Source organism: Podospora anserina, chromosome 3 (assembly GCF_000226545.1).
Source record: "Podospora anserina S mat+ genomic DNA chromosome 3, supercontig 2".
Classification (NCBI taxonomy): domain Eukaryota; kingdom Fungi; phylum Ascomycota; class Sordariomycetes; order Sordariales; family Podosporaceae; genus Podospora; species Podospora anserina.
In genome coordinates this window covers 1,627,594-1,649,589 of record NW_001914856.1, presented here as the reverse complement: position 1 = coordinate 1,649,589, position 21,996 = coordinate 1,627,594, and the positions used below count along the sequence as shown (strand labels likewise).

Here is a 21,996-nt window from a genome sequence, read left to right as displayed (position 1 = left end):
GGGAGGAGGTTAGTGTTGTGGTTGGGGGGGATTGGGTGGAATGAAAATGATGATGGCGACGGTGAGGGAGGGGAGATGATGGGGAGTGCCGAGAGAGAAAAGAGGGTTGTGGTTACCGAGGGGGGGAGGTGAAGGAGGAGGAGGGGTGGAAGGAGGGGAAGGATCCGAGGGAGAGGGTGGAGATGGAGGGGGGGGAGAAGGAGGGGATCGGGAGGTGGTTGAGGTGGTTGAATAGGGAGACGAAAGGGGGGTGGAGGGGGGACGGGGCGTGGTGTAGGTGGGTGGAGGAGAGGTTGAGGGAGGACTTGGGGTATTTTGGGAAGTCGGTTTGATTTGAACGAAGCTTCAAAAAGACGGGAGATGTCTGTATAGACCATGGAAAGGGGGAACAGGTTGGGGAGTTGAGAGACAAGCCGTATCTCGTATCTGCTTGACCTGTCTTTAACAATGTTGGCAATGGGTAGCAACTTGATGTAAGCATCCGTCGTTGGGGTAGTATAAACAACTCAAGGCCCCATCACTCACACCTGAGAGATATACCCAAAAACATAATTTAAAACTTTTCTCATCCACCAAATCGCATCTCGCTTTCATCATCAACAAGGGCCAGAAAAGGTGACCCCCACATTCCATCAAGATCTCCACAGGGGCACCCTGCCCCCCTTTTTTCTCGGCCCCACATTCCGTACCGCCCCACATTCAGGGCTTGGGTGGGGTCTGGTAGGGTCTGATCGATATCGAGCGGTCATTGACAAGCCTCGAGTTGGGACGGTTTTTTCACACGTGAGTGATGAGAAACAGATTTTGACGGGCACAATTTCAAGTCTGAAGTTTGTATGCTGTTGGTAATTTTTTCAATTAATTTTTTTTCCTCATTGGGTCACCATTTCCCAATGGTGATTTCTCTGGCACACGTCAAGTCAAGGACAGAAATGAATAGTTGTGACTGCTGCTTGGATTTCTGGCACCTTTTTAGTCTTCAATCTTATACTCAGATTTACTTCGGTTGCTGGGGAAAAAAAAGGCTGCGTGAGTGGTGTAAGATATGGGCGGATTGATCTCTTGTAGGTGTGAGAATAACTTCACATTCATCCATATTCCCACATGTGTCTGTATTTTCCTGCTCGATGGCTACCTACAAGCCTCAAAAGGCAGCGGCATTTTCCGTATATAAACCTCTCCTTCTCACAATTTTGTCTCGTCGCCCATCCTTTATTCATTATGCATACATACACTATTATTCACCTCCACCACCATAATAAACAAACACCCTCACCTCACCCATCCAAGAACAACCGCGCAAAAAAACAACTCCAAAGATTTTTAGACAATTTTCAACCTTTCATCTTCACCACCAAACAACTCACAAAACCACTAAGTCAAGAAGCTTACACGACATGATACAGTCAACATATAACCAAACTACGCTACCACCCCAAGCGCCCAAGTCTACAACAAAACACCAGGCTACCCAACCCCAGCCTGTTCTATCATGAGTACATGCGTCTAGCTTTGGTTGCACTTGATATCAATGGTAATATATGCTTGCTTCTTCGGCCCCTTCTCTCGTTGAATGCAAATACAAATTTTTGCAACCTTGAAGCTCTTTCTACATGCGCTGCGCTGGCTCTGCTTGGTCTTGCCATAATAAAAACACACACTTTAGAAAAGAAAACAGACAAGAAAATAACAATGCATAACCTGCATCCCCGCATGCAGGTCTAAAAAGGAAAAAAAAAAGAAAAAAAAAAGAGCCGTTGCTTGGTCGAGCGCCATGATGAAAGCAACCCATGATGATTGTGTGCCGGTGATGTCTCATGTGCTTGCGTTGTGTACGTGTTCGTCCCATCTGTACCTAGTCCGTTAAGTCATTGCCCCCATCCCATAAACGCCTCTGTGTAGCCTCCTTGATAAATGTCAAAATCAAGCGAGTTGTGGTTGTTGCCACCACGGTATCGCCCCGAAACCCGAGACGCCGAAAACCGAAAAGCGAAAAAAATCAAAGCGCGGCAAACGTAACCAGGTGTGTTGGCCGCCTAATGTTACACATGATGGGATGTCAAAATCTCCATCACGAGTTCCTGTCCACCGTCTTCCGAGGCTTGTAGTTGGGAAGCTCATCGAACCAGCCCTGCTCCTCGTTGTACTTGTAGGCGTGGAACTCGATGCCGTACGGCTTGGGTTCAATAGCGTAGAGAATCCCCAGCGGAACATCGAGGTCGGCAATATCGTCCCTAGTGAGATCCATAAAGTACGCCATCAGCACCCTGCAAACTGATCGGTGTCCGATGATGAGCAGGTGATCGGTAATGCGCTCAATCTCCCGAACCATATCCCGGAGACGGCTGATAACCTGGAGATAACCCTCGCCTCCCACTCCAGGATAGATGTACTGGAGCTTGTCCTGGGACCGTTTCCGGTACTCCTCGGGGTATCTTTGCGCAATCTCTTCGTAAGTCATCCCCTCAAAGGAGCCAGCGTTGAGCTCGTTGAGCATCTCCCAAGCCTTCACATCGTAATCTTCGTCTGCGTCGAAGTACTCGGCCGTCTGCACGCTGCGTTGCAGCATCGAAGTCCAGACGCAAAAGTTCTTGTCCTCGAGCTCTTGGTTGAGCTCGGGATATGGTGGCGTGTTGTCGCCTGGCAGCGGTGGGAAGGTCGACTGTGCGATCTTGTTCTTCTGTTCAATCAGCCACTCTTTGCGCTTGTACGTCATGAAGTTATAGAGTGCAAGGCCATAGCAGTGACCTCTCTCGGTCAGTTCAGAATTGCCGCCCAGCTTTTGCAGTTGGTTATCCTGACTCTGGCCGTGGCGGGTGATCCAGATTTGTCTGGGAGAAAGGTTGAACGTCGTCAAGTAAGAAGCGATCCCGCCGCTAAGGAATCCCTTGAGTCGGTGGTGCACGAGTTTTCTCCCAACATCAATCATCTATGCACAGTTGGTTAGTGGGTGTGGCTAACAAACAAACCAAAGATAAAACATACCTGGATGTACTGAAGATGCATGTCTTCCTCCCACTTGCCCAGCGGCTCGTAAGCACTTTCATAGGCTTTTACTCTTTCCTTGAAATCAGCCAAAGACTTGACAGGATCCTTGTCCTTGTAGTCTGGCCCGGAAAGCTTCAGGCGCATGTTGGCCTCGAGGAGATTTTGGTCGTGGCAGATGCTTTCGATGAAGAGAATGCCGAGCTTTGGCTCCCGAGCTTTGATATGGTCGACCAAGAGCTTCCGCCGCTTGATCGTGCTGTTTGTGGCATCGAGAATGCCGACAGCACCGCCTCCGTGGAGAAGGTATGCCAAGAGCTCATCCAAGGTGTCGAGAGCGACTTGTTCACGCAGCTTGGCTGCAATCTCGTTATTTGGATCGAAAAACTTGGCCGACTGGTCAATCTTGGTGCGAGCCGACTTGGGCTCCCCATTGAGATCCAGCTTGGTCGGCTCATCCTCTACCATAATGTCAGGACCTTTCGTGCCATTCAGAAGGATGGTAGCAGCCTGGGTGGGCACATCGACTCCTCTGCTAGTGGCCGAGGTCGGGGATCCACTACCGGAGTTGGCCACCCCTGCCGCAAGGCGCCTACGATTTCCAACATTGAAAATCTTGGTATTGTGTTGTTGCCACGACAGGTAGCGCTGGATCTTCTTGGTGATGTACGACTTGCCTCGAGCAGGCAGACCGACCATGATGATGACGAGCTTCGCAGCGACATCGCGGTCGGGAATTCTGCCATCGGGGGACGCCTTGGACCTGGTCATGCCCGGGATATTCAGCGTGGTGGCATGTGGCCGGACTCTTGGTGTATGGCTGCCGGAGTTCTGTCGAAGGGGTGGACTGTTTCAACACTAGTCAGTCAAACTGACATGACAGCGGGATGCAGCAAGTATGACAAGGCTAACTATGCGCCCGGTTGGAAAAAGGCGCAGAAAGCTTCGCACAAAATCTCGCAGAAAGTGGAAAAATTGCATTCGACTCACATTCGAGGAGAACCGGGGGCAGTGGACGGGATGCTGCGTGAGTAGGGAGAGTCATAGTGCTGCTGGAAGCCAGGGCGTGTTGGGTGTGACGACGAGAGCTCAAAGTCGTTGAGGTCCTTTAGTGCGCTGGACCACGACGCAGCAGCTGGCGGCAGCAAGCCATCGTGAAACTGATGAGCGCCTGGAATGGGTCGCTGTCCGTTGGCGCGGATCGAGGGTGATGATGGTGCAGTGGCCGACGATCCGATTATATGGCTCATCGCCAGTTTTCGCAGCGACGAGGGCTGCGAAACTGGAAACGAGTCTTTATAGTGATATGCAAGGTCAGCCGTGGTGCTGGTGTTGTGCGGTGATGCCGCTTCGAGAGTGGGTGTGTGTATGTATAGTAGAAGCAGAGTAGTATAGAGAAGTGTGAGAGGAAGAAAAAGAAGAGGGGGAAAAGAGACCTTCTTCGCGTTTTCTTTTGCGTGAGAGACCAGTGAATGATGATGATGGTGGTGACCAAAGTGAATGCGGTGGCATGGAAGAAGGACGACGACTGGAGACTTTGAGATCAAAAGTCGAGTCCGGATGGCGCGTCTGCAACATGGGGCAGGGATTCCCTTAGTGGGGTTGCAGCGCTATCTAAGCACCAATTAGCGGCAGGACACAAAGGGCAGGGGTCCACGGGGCTGCACAAAATATTCGGTGCTGACCGTCCGGGTGTTGATCGGTGGTCGACCTTCCGTCAGGGTTCCAGCAGGGTCTCCAAAAGTCCCAGAAGGCCGGCAGCAACAAACTCTATTTTGCGGCAAAGATCTGACTTTGATCGCCACCGGCGGAGCATCTGACTGGAGCAAGCCATCACTTACAGGTTATGATGAGATGGACAAGAGATGGACAATCCGGACTGGGATGGACTGGGATGGACCGTCTCGTGGGACTTTGACGTCGTCCGAGAATATTCTGTCGACGTCGAGTGGCTAAGACGATTTAGGGTCGCGAGGCGTCTTGGCCCAGGTGCTTGGCAGGGTGTATCCGGTGGAAACGAAGTGACGTAACCTGGCTCGTTTCCCAAAGGGTCGTGGGGTGACGCGGGTGACTCAAATCACCCTTTTGCTCAAACTGCTGAGAGAGAGCGCAGCTGCCGATGCCAAGGTCTGCGAGATGAGGCGCTGATGAGAGGTGGTCTGGGGTATATATACGACCGTCGCACACGATGAGGCCACGGCAGATGACAAGACGTTCGACCGTCGGCCTCCTTCTGTGACACTCCGAAGACAAGTCGACCTGCCTCTGCGACTGCGCCCGAGCCCGACGATGGAGGTGGCCTTCTTGGCGTCCGCTGCGCAACAGAACACCAAGTCCGGAATGGGAGGACAGCCAGGAACGGGCTTTGGCTTTGTTGGCTGAATCCGGGACGTCCGTGATTTGTTGGGTTGGGCAGGTGTTGTCTTATTATACCAGGAGAGGCTGATGGAGGGCAGCCAAGTGTTGTTGGAGCAATCCGCGAGGGTGAGGGTGAGAGTGAGTCAAAGAGTTGGGAAATGTAAACAGAGAGACGACGGCTGGCCGTGGTGTTTGGCCTGGGGGAGGTACCTTCAAATATGTACCAATCTCCTACCTTTCTTTGAGTCTTTTGTTGAGCAATGTGGCTAGCCTCCTCCTCGCCCGCCCCCCTCCCTCCCGGCAGGAATTACCACAAAGACAAGTCCATCAACACTCTGACGCGGGATTCTGGGGTTTCATTGCCCCAGATGCGATGTGCACGGCTCAATAGTGGTGCAACAAGTGGTGTCGATGCTGCCGATGCACCCTCCGCTACAGGAGGCTTTCCCATATTGAGGAAGATGGGGATCTTTGCTCGTTGCGGAGGAGCCGCCGGCTTGGCTCTTTCAGCTGCAGCCAGCTCAATTCCAACCTCTGGTGTTAGGTCCGCACTCGGACTTCCGGCGCCGAATGAAGCCCACGCCAAGGCAATCAGGGCCTCATCATGCCTCATCATCACTCGCACCCCCTTCACGAGGCGTCGTGCTCGACATGGGAAATGTGACAGGCTGGCCTTCCCACCCCTTCCTTCTCCAACAAGACGGCGCCCTGCTAGGTGCTTGCTGCTTGTTGCTGCGTGCTGCGCTGCATATGCACCTCAGCACGGCATGGAGGCAGAATGCGCGTGTGCCCCCCACGCTAGAACGGGGTCAGTTGCCAAGACCAGCCGCTTTCCGATGTCAAAAAGCCTGGGATGCATCCAATGCGTTGCTCGGCACCACACCACCCGCCCGTTTGTTGCTGCGGAGGGGGATGGGATGTGGTGTGGATGTGTGTGGGTGTGTTGGCAGATGAGTGCTGATGAACAACGGCATTGTCCGTGAGGGCTCTTTGTCTCCATCCATGCCATCCTCTCCTATCTCCGTATCTTCTCCATCGTGTGGTCTGGAGACCATCCACCTTTCCTTTCACTCTCACTGTCCACTGGCTGGGACGGGTCAAGAAACCCCTCTCCCACCTAGGTCTCAAAGAGGGGTTGTGAAAGATGCTGGAACCTGGAACCTAGAGGCGTGGAAACGGGCCGTTTAAAGGGCATTATATTATCCGGGAATGGACCTATCCTCGCGCTCTGATCCTTGGAACACATGAAAAGGTTAGCAATTCGAATGTGCAATTGGAGTTCCATCCGCTCAGTGTTTTGTAATGGAAAATAGTTGGGGGGAGCTCTCTGCTTTGCGGGGAAGGGTAGGGTTGTATAGGTACCCCGCAGTCGGTCGCTCGCCAAAAAGTGCAAGGGGAAGGTGGGGTTGGGGTTGGGTTGACCAGCTCCAGCCTCCGTGCCTGCCGCCACCAACCGCAATTACCAGGGGTCCAGGAACAAGCTGGAGGTGGAGCTCCTGTCTATAATTTTTTTGTCTGGAACTCAGCGAAGAAACAACAGATGGTGCCGTTTTGCTTGTTGCTTGCCTCTTGTTGTTGTCGTTGTCCGTAGGGGACCGGGCTGTCTAAGTGCTCCCCGTCTTGCTCTTGCTCCTGCTTTCTCTAGAATCGATACTGCCATGGTTTCTCGTCCGGACTTCTTGTCTCTGCATGTTCCATTATACCCTCTGACTGCTGTCGTTTGATTCTGCCCTTTCTCCTCCACCATCGCCTATCTTCCCGGTTACCCCGCTAGTCACGCTTCATCGTTGATTCTTCGCCTGCCACCCTCATCGAACAGTCGACCACATATTTGCTATCTGATTGCTGGCCTTCTCTACACCTTGTCACGACTTCCTTGGATCACGATTGCAAGACAAGCCTCTGTCATCGTCTCACGACAATCTCGCGCAGCCCTCTGCACTGACAAGGGGGAAGCCAACCTGCACAAGATGGACGAGGAAGAGAACTCTATCCATCGCATCCTTGATGCCCAGGAGCCTATTGTGAAGGAGCTTGTGCGTGGGGAAGTCGAACATGGGGTCCTCATCCCACTAAAGACGACACTGGAGCTGCGAGATGATTACGTGACGGCCAAAGTTCTGATCACTCGCGTGCCTCTGAAGACAGCCAACCCCGCAATCATGTACGTTCCCAACCCTCTCGAGTCCCCTGACGATAACTGCTCACCATGATAACAGGATGTTGCGAGAGCTACTATCCGAAGAGGTGGTTAAGTGCTTCCCTCATCTTCGTCGATGCGCCAAGCCTTGCGATTTGCCTGCCCACATCAAAGCGAAGTTCATGAACGAGTCCCCAGATACCCGACAAATCCATACCGGAAAATCGAACTGGATATACATCATTGCAGGGCCCGAATCCATGCTGAACAAGGAGGAGGTCAGACAGGAACTGACCAAGCTCGACGGCATGGAGGGTGAGGAGGTGTTCATCAGCAGCATCCCGGTCCCTATGGTTGCACCTGCTTCCCAGGTTCAGGCGGCTATGTGGTCACAGCAATTCTGGCCCGCCGTATACCGCAAGAACAATCCTCTTGGACCGCATCCTTCGATGATCGCCCGCAGCACGGACGAGATCAGTGACGATGCGGCCATTTGGATGAGCCTCGCACACCAAGTCGCCCACCAGTCCGAGGCCAAAGGCTATGGAGAGGCCATGGGCGCTTGCGTTATTCAACGAGAGGAAGACAAGACGACCATTGTCGCCTTGGCTGGTGACGCTCGTTGGTGCCAGCGAGGCAAATGCGGAGATGGAGGCAACCCCATGGCACACTGTGTCATGCGTGCCATCTCCATGGTTGCCCAAAAGCTGGTTCGATGCGAAAACAGACAAACTCGGACCAATCCGGAGCCCATTTTAGAGTATGAGTGCTTCCAGGACAAGCCCTTGTTCGAGGATGAAAGAAAGGTCTTTGAGCTGGAACATCCCAGCCCAGACGGCTACTTGTGCCACGGTCTCGAGATGTACCTGACACACGAGCCCTGCGTCATGTGTTCCATGGCGATACTCCACTCTCGCATGGGCAAGGTTGTCTTTCGTCATCGTATGCCGTTGACGGGCGGGCTCAGCGCGGAGGATAGGGGTTGTGGTCATCCCTCACTTGGGGGAGCCGATGGCGGTCGTGGTCTTGGCCTGTTTTGGCGCCGGGAGTTGAACTGGAGCTTGATTGCCTGGGAGTGGGAGTCAGGCGGCTGCATGAGGCCTCTAGAGGTGGACAAAGCCATCCATGCCTAGTCACTACGTGGGCTCTACACCTCCCCCTTTGCGGCACACACAGCTACACACGGCTCAACAACACTGGCGACGACATCTCTGGGCGGTGTCGTCGTCACGCCTTACATACAACAACAGCAACAAGCTAACATGGGAGGATCTTATGGTGTTCTTGATAGTATTGAGTTTTGCAAAGAAGAAGTCGAGGGAGTTAGGTAGTCCTCTCGTACATCCGGATTGGCATTATGACGGCGCAACAAAACACAAAACATTTCACAAGCAACAACAACATGGACTGGGAAGCATTTTAAAGTATCTCATTGCGAAGGGATGGTGGGCATGGAGGATAAACGGATAGCAAGGCGTTAGATAGGGGGGGGCAATCAGCATGATTTATAGCTGTGGTGTAATGTATCAACTTTCTGTCCTGTTAATGCCCTGGCTGGTGTTTCCGTGATATTGGTTTGAGGGGAGTGGTGGTAATTGATGAATCCTGTCCGGCAAGATAACGACAGAGAGCAACCGACAGCACAAGACACTTTTGAAGATAGTCGTCTGTAGAATTAATGAGATTGTGGGTGAGATTGTAACCACTTATATATGCTATGACCTCGCCACTCTAACAACCAAAGGCGGCCATGGTGTAGTGGTTAGCATTAATGCCTTCCAAGCATTAGAGTCGGGTTCGATTCCCGATGGCCGCACTCAACTTTTGGACTTTCATTTTTGGCCTTTTCTCACTGGGCTGAATGCCCCTATACATAACACCCTTCGTCTGATTTTTTAAGGTTTTGGGGATTACCCATCGGGATCTCTTCTCATGGAATTCCGCTCCTTCCTGCTTGAGGGATGTTGTCCAACAAAAGTGGGGTTCCGACACTGTGCCCGCGGTGACCCAGCCTGTGTGATCTGGTCCTCAAAAGCGGGCTTGGCGCCGCGTTTTTTATGGTTCTTGCTCACTCACTCGCTCTCCTCAACTGACGTCGATACAGATAACGGTTGCTGGGTCATTGTTGTTCAAAGTAAGTTTGTTGATTTGTTAACGGGTGGGTGGTCTGAGCTCACTTTTCATTCTAGATTCTCTCTCCTGCGCAAGATTTTCTAAAACAACACGGAGAGGGATTTGGTCAAATGTGTCGATAACATCCAGCCTCACGCCTTCGACATACACACCACAGACCACTTGCGGCTTTTACTTGGACAGAAGGAGTTTCCGCGCCGCCCGGTCCGGAGGATTCGGAAAGGGTGGAGTCCGGAGGTCCCGAGCCGGAGGCGGAGGAGTGCGGTTTTGACAGCTTGGCGCCAAGGGGGGGAAAGGGAAAGCCAAGATGCCGACCTTGGCGATTACAAACTTCAACATTGTGTTGAGCGTGTTGGGGGGGTGGATCAGTTTGTTTGGGCTGGTGTCGTATTTGATGAAGGAGAATTTTTATTTGAGTGAGGCTTGTAGGTGTTTTGCTTCTTGTCTATATCCCTTATGACGCCTGGACTTGTACACCCTCCCTCAACCGTTGGTGAAGATGAGATACTGACGAAAAATGTATTAGTGATTTCGTTGCTTGCGGGAGTGGCCTTTTCTCCGGCGGCGGCGAATTTAATCAAACCGCTCGAGTATACTTTGGGATCGGAAGAAGACCTCAACATTGTCACGCTCTCATTCACCCGTCTTGTTCTTGGGATTCAGCTTGTTTTGGCGGGTGTTCAGTTACCGTCACGATATCTCAAGAAACAATGGCGGCCGCTGCTGTGGTTGCTGGGCCCGATCATGACGGCTATGTGGCTGTCTACTGCTCTTTTAATCTGGGGTCTGGTGCCTGGGATTAGGTTTCTGGAGGCGCTGGTGGTGGGCAGCTGTGTCACGCCCACGGACCCGGTGTTGAGCAATGTGATTGTGAAGGGCAAGTTTGCGGATCATAACGTGCCGAAGGAGCTGCAGGATGTGATTATTGCCGAGAGTGGTGCGAATGATGGGTTGGGGTATCCGTTTTTGTTTTTGGGGCTGTATTTACTTGAGGTGGGATGGGGTGGAGGGGATGGGGGGGTGAGGGGGGCGATGGGGCAGTGGTTTGGGGAGACTTGGGGGTATACGATACTGTTGAGTGTGGTAGGTTTTGTGCTTTTGATGTTTTGCCCTCGAGGGAGAGGAGATTTTGCTAACCAGCTGGTGATGTTGATAGGTGTATGGTGCTGTTGTGGGTTGGGGAGCGAACAAGCTGTTGCATTGGGCTGAGGAGAGGAAGTTTGTGGATAGGGAGAGCTTTTTGGTTTTTGCTATCAGTTTGGCGGTAGGTGTCTTCTACAACTCCTGAGGTTGGGTCTGAAGAAGTAGGGGAATGTGTCTGGGAAGGACTAAGCTAACATCTGTTGATAGTTGTTCATCGTGGGAACGTGTGGGATGATTGGGAGCGATGACGTCCTTGCTTGTTTCATTGCAGGCAATGCCTTCACCTGGGATGACTGGTTTCGATTGGAGACGCTGGACGATTCGTTACAGCCAACCATTGACATGCTGCTGAATGTGTCGGTGTTCATGTGGTTGGGGGCGGTTTGCCCGTGGCATGAGTTTTTGGTGAATGATGGGGTGGCACCGCTGCATCGGCTGGTTATTTTGGGAATTCTGGTGCTGCTGTTCAGGAGGTTGCCATGGGTGTTTGCGATCCTCAAGTTTATCCCCCAGATCGAGGAAGTCCGCCAGGCGATATTCGTGGGTTTCTTTGGCCCGATAGGGGTTTCGGCGATCTTCTATCTCTATATCACATTGGAGTTCTTGAAGACGATGGAGCCAAGCGAGGAGGTTGAGCATTTGGGGCACGTGGTCAAAGTTGTGGTATGGTTCCTGGCCATTTGCAGTATTGTAAGTTGGAATCTTTGTTGTTATGACAAGAAGACAAAAGGGACTAACATGTACGGTGACAGGTTGTGCATGGCCTGAGTCTCCCACTTGGAAAGCTAGGATTTTACCTTCCCAGGACCCTCTCAAGAGGAATCTCTGTGACATCTGATGGGGGGGAATTTCTTCCACCAATTCGAAACAGAGTGAGCACACTGGTCGCCCGACGACCAAGGAGAAACTCAGGAGAGGAACTGCCTGCCACGGAGCCTCCTTCGTCAGACGTAAGGCGTTCCGTTTCTAGAATCGGCGGCAGTGTTATCCCCAGTCGGCCAGTAGGTGGGGAACTAGATGTCAAAACCATACCCGCTGGCTCGGGCGGGCTCGCCATGGGCACTGACGGATCTAGCAGCGCCGTCGAAATAGACCTCGAATCACCAAGTCTCCCAGGACGGACAATACGGTTTCCGGATGAGTCTCCAGCGATCGCAGGACCGACCTCAGCACCGGGACCGGCCGGGACGCACAATGCTGACAGTAGTTGAGTACTGGGCTGCCCGGATTAGCCGGGATGACCTCCATCTCGGGGTAAAGAAACAGTGCCAAGTGGTGGGATTGGGAACATGATGTATAGACCACCAAACGAGAGGCCTCAGATGTCCTCTGTCCTTTCTTTTCTGCAGTGTTGCGTGCCTCCATAGCAAGGAGTTTAGTATCATTTTGGAGTCGCATGTTGTAGACAGAATAAGATGAAGAAGACCAGTTAGCTACCTCCCTTTTTGAACCCTTTTATGACCCTTGAAGGCCCTCGTCTCATGCAGCAGTCTCGCTTTCTCTGACCACGACGTCAGTCCGTAATATGAAAAAGAAATACTCGAAACAGTTCCGTAATTCGTCCATCATTTATATCCTATTCCCTCCTGTTAGCGTCCGCAAAATGACGCGTTTCCCCCTGTCCCCTTTCCAGCGCCGAGAAACTCGGTGGGCTAGTTTTTGGTGTGTTTGGCTAAGTTTAGACGACCCAAAAGACTGGATGGCTGGGATTGTTATTTCGCTTGGAGGGAAAACCTCGATAGAGACATATCAATCGGTTAAACTGCATGTCTGAGACGCAGTATTGACACGCACATACCAGATATCTTCATGATAGTGCCCCGTGCACCCTGAGACCCCTCTCGGAGCAGCTTCTCCAAGGTTAATCAGTTGACTAGTGGCAGCTGTCAAAGAGGCGTGATGGATCCGTGATCTCCATCATGGCATCATTGCGGAATAGCGTCGTCCCATCTTCTTCCACTTGCTACTACGATCCAGACCAAGCCCTTTACATACACACATATGTACACTAGGCCGGCGGATCCGCTGCAGGCCAGCCAGGCAGATGTGAGTTGCAGCAAAGCAAAAGAGACGCCGAAGTCAGGAACACCTCAGGGGACAACTGGCAGTAGTAGCAGAGATGCAGCCCGAGTGCGGATGAATGACGACTGTCACACACACACACACACATACACTCACTCACTCAGTCAGTCACGCCGCGTGCCTGCGGTTCAGTCTGATAGGGATCCTGCCGACGATGCCGTACCCAGGACTTTTGTCGAATTGAAATATCGAAGAATCCTCCCTGTATCCGTCAGTGACCACTGACAGTTCCAACATTGCGGTAGCTTTACCCTAATTTGGGATTTTGCCAGTGGCTGACAGAAGCACCACGCTTTCCCTGCGTTCCACAAGGCCCCACCTTTTAGGTTTGATCCAGGTGTGCAGAGCAGTCCATTTGCCCCCGGTCCGGTCTGGTCTTCACCTCCTCTCCGCAGCCAAGTGCCCTCCTCACCTCAGACTTAACTTTTGCCCTGCCCAGCTCACCTTGCCTTTTGCTTTTCCCCAATTCACATTGCTAGCTAGCTACACAACAAGAAACAAGGTCACGACACACTCTTCCGGACGACCGTCACCCGGAAGTTGACCGCCGAGGGTCAGACATCTGCAACAGAGACGCAGAGAGTGACGATTGACCATCCAGGTCAAGGCTGGGCGATTTTGCCATTGCAAGGGTCCGAACATCGACAATTGGCCAGTGCTCATTTTCGCTTACCGCCTTTCGAACTGCTCTCTCTCCCTTTGCTTCTCGCCGTCACCGCTGTGCAGCACTGGAAGTGCCCCAACCCCATCCAATCCAATCCTGTCTCCCCGACCGACCGACCAACCTACCGACCACCGGGGGACCTCACCTCCACTCTCTCCGTCGCCATCATCCACATCGCCAGGTGACATTTGTGAGTGAGAGCCGCGTTTACGAAGAGACGACACCGCTGCCCGACCATCGCGAAGCCCTGAGAACCCCGCCTGGGCGCAATTTGGCCTCGTTCCCACTTTGACTCTTGCCGTCCCAACAAAAAACAACATCAACTGCGAATTGTTTCGAGTCCGAGTCTGATCTCGTCCCTGACACACGACACTACCGACAACGCCTCGCAAACGCGACGCGCACCCCCTGCTCGACAGCGGCCCGTTTTACTTCCAGCTGGTTGCACACCAGCCTCGATGGCCACGGCAGGACCGGCCGCCTTGAATTGCGAACTGTCCAACATGGACCAACCAATGTCAGCCTGGGAACCCTCGTTTGATGAGCTCAACAACAACAACAACAACAGCAGCAGCAGCAGCAGCAACTATCCCAGCCACTTCATGTCGCTGATGCAGGATTTCACCAATGAGCCGTATCCAGAAGAATATTTCGATTCCGATGAGAGCCCTCTTCCCTCGGGGCCTGATGTCATGGACGACGTGGGGGATGTCTTCATCCCCTTGTCCCCTTCTGACGCTCTTCCCATGAGCCAGGTCAACTTGTACACCAGCTCGCGGAACTCGTTGGCCGACTCGGGCTCCTCCAACGGGCCAGCAAGCACAACGTTTACTAGCACATCATTGAGAAACCACAAGGATGATTCAGTGCTGGATGGGTCCGAGATCAAGCCAGAATGGAAGACGGAGCAAACTGTCGACGGGCGTAATGGTCTTGACGGGCCAAGTTTCGGAGGAGCGATGGAGCCTCATTCAGACTTCAGCTCCCCAAACAGCGCCGGCTACGAGACAGCCCAGCAACTATCGCCGCAGACGAGCCAGGCCGATTCTCTGATGTTTGGCAATAACAATATGTACATGGTAAGTAGCTTGTCTGGCCAGGGCAAGACATGGCAAGCTGACGGTTACATGAAGCCCTTTGATTTCAAGCAGACAACAAGTGACATGTCACTCGAGACTTCGCGCGAAACATCTCCTTTCTCCCCACGAATGCCCAACCCCCAATCGCCGCAGTACTACCATGGTCTACCAACAAACACCTACCCACCATGGCACCCAATCGGCATGGGTGTAAATCCGCAGATGGTGCCTGTTCCATCACAGTTTTCTGGAAACGTAGGGCCACCACTCAACTTCAATAGGGGGTTTTTTACCCAACCGCAACCTTTCAAGCTTACCGTAGACCCAACGCCTACCAAGTCCCGAGTCGAGACGCAGATTCCGATAAAATTGAACCTGACGCCACTCCCTCCTGGTATCAAAAGGATTCATCTTCCAACACACACCATCAGCAAGCCAAAGCTTCTCGCCAAGCCTACCCCAGAGCCGTCTCCAGACATGTTGGAGCTGCACGTTCGGCTTGTTTGTACAAGCGCCATGCAGAACAAGGACCTCATGAAGACAGCCATGGAACAAGCACGCAAGGCATCCAAGGTACCTAGAGTGAAGCCGACTCTACCGTCCTTGCAGTCCGGAGACGGAAGTGATGAAGGACCAAAACCTCAGGATGGCGGGGAAGTCACCATTTGTCAAAATTGTGTGTCGCGAGAACGGAAGCGGGCCAGTCGCAAAAAGATCAAAAAGGTGGAAGATGAAGAGATTTGGAGGCAGGACGAGCTATACCGAGTGATCGTTTTCAACACTGGCGAAGTCAGGGAGTGGGAAGCCCCCAAGGGGGAGACGGACGAATCAGGCCAGTTGCAAGTGCACATGGTGCAACCAGGAGCGCCGTGGACTGTCGAGGCACCGATGAGAATCGCGTGTTACTGCCGGCATCATACCGAAAAGCTGGGCTTTCAGGTCATCTTCACACTGACGGATTTCAGGGGAGAGTTTGTCGCCCAGGCCTTGTCACCCTCGATCATGATTACCGATGATCACAAGACTCCCCATGCCGCCGAAAATGCATTGAATAGACAGGCTGCCGTCGAAAGCACAGTTTTCTACCCCTCGCCTCCCCTGACCAACGCAGCAGATAGGCGCAGCTCATCGATGTCTACGCAGTTGCCTGACCAGCCGATCCAAGCTTCTCGCCTCTTGGTACGCCCGGCTCCGGCTGGACCCCTCCCTGGACAGCAACCGTCGAAGAAGAGAAAGCAGGCCGCAGCACGGCTCGAAACGGCCCTGTCTCCGGTAGCACAACTGCCATCGACGGTTGGCCCCTCGGCTTCGTCAACACCATCCCCCCACTATCGACACATGCCACCTGCACATTTGGGGCTCCCCCCTGACGGAATGTTTGTGTCACCCACAGGGACAATGGCCCCAGGCCAGCTGCAAATGTCACCGGGGCACGCCAGTGGTCCACCGACGCCCAACCACAACCAACCGTCGTTATTCAACCCGAACGGGACCGCGAATCTGGACAATGGAGGTGCCGGTTTATATTCTGGAACGTCCTCGCTCCACCAAAGCAGAGCCCCCAGCCCCACCACCTCCATGGCAACCCTTACTATGCCCGCAGCACGTGGGGGCGTGGCTCTTTCTCAAGTTGCACCCAGAAATGTGTACGCTTCTGGTCCAGCCAGCGCCGCCTCGAACGCCGCTTCACAAACTCCAGTCATACATAAGGTGGTACCGCAGGAGGGCTTGGTACTGGGAGGGTATGAGGTTACTGTGCTAGGCAAGGGGTTCAAGAGGGGCGTGGAAGTCATGTTTGGCGGTAAGCCGGCGACGACGACGACATTCTGGGGCCCTGAATCTCTTGTGTGTCTAGTGCCACCGGCCGAATCTCCTGGTGCCGTGAGGATCACTTTCAAGGATGCTCAACTAGAATTGCAGGGACACCCCGTGTGGTTTACGTACAAGGACGACTGTGATCAGCAAGCTGTCAACCTCGCCCTTGCTATCCTCAACAGTAAGATGAATGGAGGGTCTGGTGGTCTCTACGGATTTGCGCAGCAGATCATCGGAAGGCATCAGGAATCGCAGGACAGCTTTGGGGCTGGAGGCGGGATGACTGGAGGGGATGGATCATACACTGGCCGACCAACTGGGGCAAACCTCGATGGCCAGCTCCTAAACGTTTTGGAGATGATTGATCTCGATGACAGCCCACACTCGGCTCGGTTCAACTTGAGGACGAGGGCGACGGGTCAAACTGCCTTGCATGTCGCGTGCTATCTTGGCCTTCATCGCTTTGTCGCTGGTCTTTTGGCTCGCGGAGCAAACCCCGACGTGCGAGATAAGGCCGGATACACAGCGTTGCACATGGCGTCTCTCAAGAACCGGCCAGACATCATCCGCCTTCTGACTTCGCACGGCGCGGATTCCACACTGCGGACACTGTCGGGTCTGACTGCTGCGGATGTGGCCAAGTCACCAGCCGCCATTCGAGCCATCAACCGCTTTGAATCACACACGCGCTCCCGCAGCGGCGTCTCTCTCCATAGCAGGGTCAACAGTGCACTCAGTCTCGCAAAGGCACTGCCCGCACCCGAAAGCAAGGATGCAGAGAGTGATAACAGTCTCAAGGTGGAGGCCGATGACGGCGAGGAAAGTCCAGAGTATTCGACATTTGCGACCACGGAAGAGAGCGACGCGGCTTCTGAGAATGCTGACGAAGAAGACGAGTGGCTCGATATGCGCGAAAACAACAGTATCACACCAGCTCCACCGGCAGATGATGCACCCCGTCGGCAGCGCCGTGGTACTGATGGTCTGGGTGGGCTTGCTTTGCCGACAGCCGCCATGACTGCGTTTAGGGACCACATGACTACTCAGTTCCAGCAACTGCAGCAGGCTATGCAGCTCAACATCCTGCAGAACCTACCAATGCCGTACATCCCTCAGATGCCAGATTACCAGGCCGCTGTGATGCAACGGTTAGCCTCGATGGTTCCCAACCTGGGCGGCCCTCGTCCAGACTCGAACGTGGAGGACGTTTCCTCTATCAAGGAGCTGTGGCACGCTCTCTCGTCGATGGCCACCAGTGCTCAACCCGCGCCAATCCAGGCACCACCAGCGTACAGCGAAATCTTCCAGCAAGATACTTATGACAAGAAGCAATCGTCTGCGGTTCAAGCTGCCGCCGAGGCCGAGGCAGATGTCAAGTGTGCCGCCCTGTACGACGAGGCTGGGCCCTCTACTCAAGAGGCCCTGACTGTCACGGCCCCAGTGGTGGAGGCGGAGGAACAGTTCTCGGATGAAGATGCCGCTTTCATCGAGATTGGGCCCAAGAATGCCATCACTGAGGCTCAGCGGGAAAGGATCTTGAGGGCGCGCGCCGAAAGGATGAAGAGGCTGAGTGGGGATCGGAATCTGTTCTTCATTTGGGTATGTCGACTCGCCCATGATGTTTTTGATGACAACATGCTAACCATGTGCTACAGATTCCTCTTCTCGTCCTCATGATGTGTGCCATGTTCTACAGCAGCTTACCGTACTGGGGCTCCACCATCAGGGAGGTCATTACCAATGTGCGTGTACCTCAGGGTGCTGTTCTTGGCCAGCTGGTATAACGTGATGGACGTTTTTGCTGTTGTAAGAGAGTTGTAAGAGACAACTCAGCTATGGGGTTAGCTGTGTGGGGGCCAGGAGAGGCTGGTTGGAATTGTGTTTTTGGTCGGACTCGAAAGAAGCATGGCGTTTGGGCGTCTGACAAGAGCGTGGAATTATAGTGCGGGTATATCATAATCTTGTTGGTCATGGATTATGTCTTTGGAGGTCGGCTTATGGTTGGGGAGCAAAACCCAAATTGTTTTTCCGTTTCTGCTTTTGAGCGATGGTTTACAGTGATGTGGGTGTGGGGTGGGAACGGTGGTCCTATATAAAAGGGGCTTTGTGTTTTATCTTTTTGGTGTTATGTCACGAATCGGTGACGATGATGGGAGCGGCGGCGGCGGCGGCGGCGGTGGTATACTTTGTTTTTAATACATTTGTTCTGAAGAAGGGATCACGGCGTTTATTTCTTTGTATGTATATATTTCGGAGGGCTTGTTTCTGGTCAAGACGATGTGTATCGGCTGGGCTGGGGATGGATATGTGGAATGTGGTTCCTGCCTGTTTACAAGGGCGGTTGGTTGAATGGATGTGTGGTTTCTTTGTGCTGCCCGTCGGTTCTCAATGATGAATGTGTGATGTGAATCCGTTATGGACAGGGTAGGACACTTGTGTAGACCTTGTAGGCGAAACGGCAGAGATTCTGAGATGGGGTGGAGGGCTTCAAGTTCATTAACATGGAAGGGGGTTGTGGCGGGGTGATGTTTGTGGTTGGGGAGGGGGTTTGGGTGATGCGGGCTATTTTTTTCTTATGGGGGTGGTGAGGTGATTTGAATAGGTCTCGCTGAAGAAATGGCAGACTGTAAGTGAGGCAATGTAAAGCTAGCAGGAAAGAAACTATATAGGTTCCAGGCCCTAACCAAGCACTTGCATTTTGTGAATCTCATGTGCTCGTGATACCCTCATGTTCTTGGACCCACCGACCCAGCTGGATGGCCCGTGCGTATCAGCTTATCAAACTTTGTGGACTGGGCTTCCTGACCAATTCCACAGCGCCAGCGCCCCACAACAAAAAGGCAAAGAGACCAGCACTGCGACTCCAAGCTTTTCCCCAACCGTGAACACAACTTGCGACTTTGCAGTTTCTGCTCAAATCACAACAAAGCAGAAGCAGCCGGCGGCTCACTGACAGAGTGAATAACTTCTAGCGGCGAATTCAAGCGGAAAATTTCTCGCTCGTCGGCCATTTTGAGATTCGACCGATCCGCGGCAGACCGCCAACCAACCACAACCAACAGTCGCTGATTCCATCCACCACATTCTAGCATCCATCGAGTCGCGACTTCAGATCTTCCATCTAACCAGCTCCGCTGGCCATCAGAGTCTTCTCTGATTCTTTTTCTTTCCATTTCAGTTGATATAGTAGGCAAATCTGCGGATGGGATTTGGCTTGTGATTGCAGGGGAGAATTTGCGGAGGAGCATCGCGCGTGAGGCCTGCAGGGTAGCTGGGCAACGGAGCGATATTATTTCCTGCTCTCCTCTACTAGTCATCATCATCTTCTCTCCAAGCAATCCATTGCAGCAGAACAGCGATATCTCTACTACTTGTTGAGCATCACTGGATTGACTTGTTGATTGCCCCTTCCCACGTTTCACACCCATCATGGAAGACCACGGCGATGAAGTGGCGGCCGATTTCCGTGAGGCGCTCCAGGACTTGACCACCAATGCTCGCTTTGAAATCGTCACATTGACCAACATCGCCCGAGAGAACGCCGACCATGGTCTGGCCATTTCAGAGGTCCTCACAAATCACATCAAAGAGGTAACGTCGTGACTTGCAGATTGTCCTTCTGATCCTTGATAATCAGAAATGCTAACATCACGATAGGCACCCGCCTCCAAAACCCTACCCGCCCTCTACGTCCTGGACTCGATCGTGAAGAATGTCCCGACTCCCTACGCCCTATATTTCGGCCCCAAGCTCTATCAAATCTTCATGGGTTCCTACACCAAAGTCGACAACGCGACACGGAGAAAGATGGACGAAATGCTGAAGACATGGAAGGAACCTGTAGCCGGGTCCATCTCCAAGAAACCGGTCTTCCCACTTGAATTGGTTCGACCCATTGAGAACGCTCTGCTGGCTGCGCGCAATGCCTACATGGAGCAAGTCAAATTCCAGACCCATCTCATGCGAGGGCGTCCGGCCGGCCCGCCTGCTAGAGATACGCCGACACCTCCCATGGGCAGAGCTTACCAACCACCACCACCACCACCACCACATGGACAGCCGTCATATCAGGGACCACCTAATGGACAGTACCCGCCGCCTGGAGAACAGGCCTATCCCATGCGCTCCGGGAACGTAAGTGCTAGTGTAGCTCTCATTCATGCCGTTCGTGTTGCTAATACATGTCTACAGACACCCAATGGCGTCCCTAACCGTACTACGCCACCGCAGCCTGCTCCATCAGCCGGGCCATATGCTCACTACCAGCCACCTCCCAACCAAGGTCCCTATGGTGTTCCTCCAGCTCCAGGAATAAACATAGACAAGTTGAAAGATGATATCCAGCAGTTGATCGAGCTGGACAGGGCGGGTTTTGCCCAGAACATGCATGATGCTAGTAAACAAAACAGACTGAAGGCTTTGCTGGATTTGCAAAAAGTAGTCCAGAGCCAAAACCTGCCTCAGGAGCAGTTGATGATCATAAGCGATCAAGTTGCTAAACTTGCTGTAAACATGCGCGCTGCCCAGGCGCAGCCACCGCCATCATATCCTCCTGCTCTGCCACCACCATACAACACGCACACCCCAACACCTCCTGTTGTAACTCAACAGTTTGCACCTCCCCCAGTTGCTGCCGCTGCTCCTCCACCTTCTGTACTGCCCCAATTACCAGCGGTACTAGCGGCGGCTCTGGGACGTCCGGCATCAAATGTTGCTCCCGTGCCCGTGGCAGCGGCACCACCACCACCAGTCCGTCCGACAACCACCGCAGGAGGTGCCGCTCCGGGAACACTATCTCTCGATGCGATTCTTGGCCAGGGCGCTCTGGCTGCGCTTTTGGCGGCCAAGAAACCTGCCACCCCTCAACAGTCATCTACTGCGCCGGTTCCGCCGCCGGCGGCTGTACCACCTGCTTTGGCCGCGCTGCGATCACCACCACAACAAGCAGCTCCATTTCAACCACCACCAGCACCACCAGTTGCTCAACAACAACCGCCCGCTGCGGCAGCCAACCCGTTGACACAGAACCCATCGGCTTTATTGGCTATGCTACGGCAGTCCGGCCTTCTCGGCGGCACCCCCGGCGTACCTACACCACCACCCGCCATCCCATCTCTCCCACCCCCGGATCCGAACATCATAACTCTCACCCCTGCCTCTCTCAAATTCCCCCGCCTGCATCTGTTGCCTTATCTCCTCGATCACCTCGGCCCCCCCTGCTCCCAGTGCGGCCGCCGCTTCCCCACCACGGAAGAAGGCAGAAAGAAGAAGACGCAGCACATGGACTGGCACTTTCGTGTTCATCAGCGTGTTGCTGAGGCTGAGCAAAGGGGTCAGCACCGGTCGCAGTTTGTGAGCGAGCTTGATTGGATTCAGAGTCACGAGGAGCCGGATGTGGATTATAACGCCCCCAGCGGCGGGGGCGGGTCAGGAGAGGGGGATGGGAGCGAGAGTGATGATAATGATTGGTCTGCTGCGGTAAAAGGGGGGAGGAGGAAGAAGAATGAGAAGAAGAAGAGGTGGATCACCGCGCCTGATGAGGGGGATGGGACGGGGACGGGGACGAACAAGGTCTGCCCGATCTGCCAGGAGAAATT

The 21,996-nt window shown here is 53.4% G+C and overlaps 5 protein-coding genes across 5 annotated transcripts, besides 1 other annotated feature; 4 read left to right on the top strand and 1 right to left on the bottom strand.

Annotated features, from left to right (window-relative positions):
* Window positions 1-2,071: 2,071 nt before the first annotated feature.
* PODANS_3_6610 (uncharacterized protein) lies at window positions 2,072-4,235 on the bottom strand (the record flags this gene model as incomplete). The annotated part of the gene is made up of 3 exons (XM_001909429.1): window positions 2,072-2,912; window positions 2,966-3,832; window positions 3,976-4,235. The coding sequence occupies 3 exons, from the start codon at window positions 4,233-4,235 to the stop codon at window positions 2,072-2,074; spliced, it is 1,968 nt and encodes a 655-aa protein (XP_001909464.1).
* Window positions 4,236-7,313: 3,078 nt separating this feature from the next.
* Window positions 7,314-8,616, top strand: PODANS_3_6600 (uncharacterized protein; the record flags this gene model as incomplete). The annotated part of the gene is made up of 2 exons (XM_001909428.1): window positions 7,314-7,507; window positions 7,563-8,616. The coding sequence occupies 2 exons, from the start codon at window positions 7,314-7,316 to the stop codon at window positions 8,614-8,616; spliced, it is 1,248 nt and encodes a 415-aa protein (XP_001909463.1).
* Window positions 8,617-9,227: 611 nt separating this feature from the next.
* Window positions 9,228-9,299, top strand: a tRNA (tRNA-Gly).
* A 624-nt stretch (window positions 9,300-9,923) lies between these two features.
* PODANS_3_6590 (uncharacterized protein) lies at window positions 9,924-11,527 on the top strand (the record flags this gene model as incomplete). Its single annotated transcript, XM_001909427.1, has 4 exons — window positions 9,924-10,041; window positions 10,116-10,774; window positions 10,827-10,880; window positions 10,967-11,527. The coding sequence occupies 4 exons, from the start codon at window positions 9,924-9,926 to the stop codon at window positions 11,525-11,527; spliced, it is 1,392 nt and encodes a 463-aa protein (XP_001909462.1).
* A 2,481-nt stretch (window positions 11,528-14,008) lies between these two features.
* PODANS_3_6580 (uncharacterized protein) lies at window positions 14,009-18,183 on the top strand (the record flags this gene model as incomplete). Its single annotated transcript, XM_001909426.1, has 2 exons — window positions 14,009-17,998; window positions 18,055-18,183. 2 exons carry the CDS (start codon window positions 14,009-14,011, stop codon window positions 18,181-18,183), a joined length of 4,119 nt encoding a protein of 1,372 aa, XP_001909461.1.
* Window positions 18,184-19,828: 1,645 nt separating this feature from the next.
* Window positions 19,829-21,994, top strand: PODANS_3_6570 (uncharacterized protein; the record flags this gene model as incomplete). The annotated part of the gene is made up of 2 exons (XM_001909425.1): window positions 19,829-19,990; window positions 20,057-21,994. Coding segments are annotated over 2 exons (2,100 nt in total), but the record flags the coding sequence as incomplete, so codon positions are not given.
* Between the last annotated feature and the right edge of the window lie 2 nt (window positions 21,995-21,996).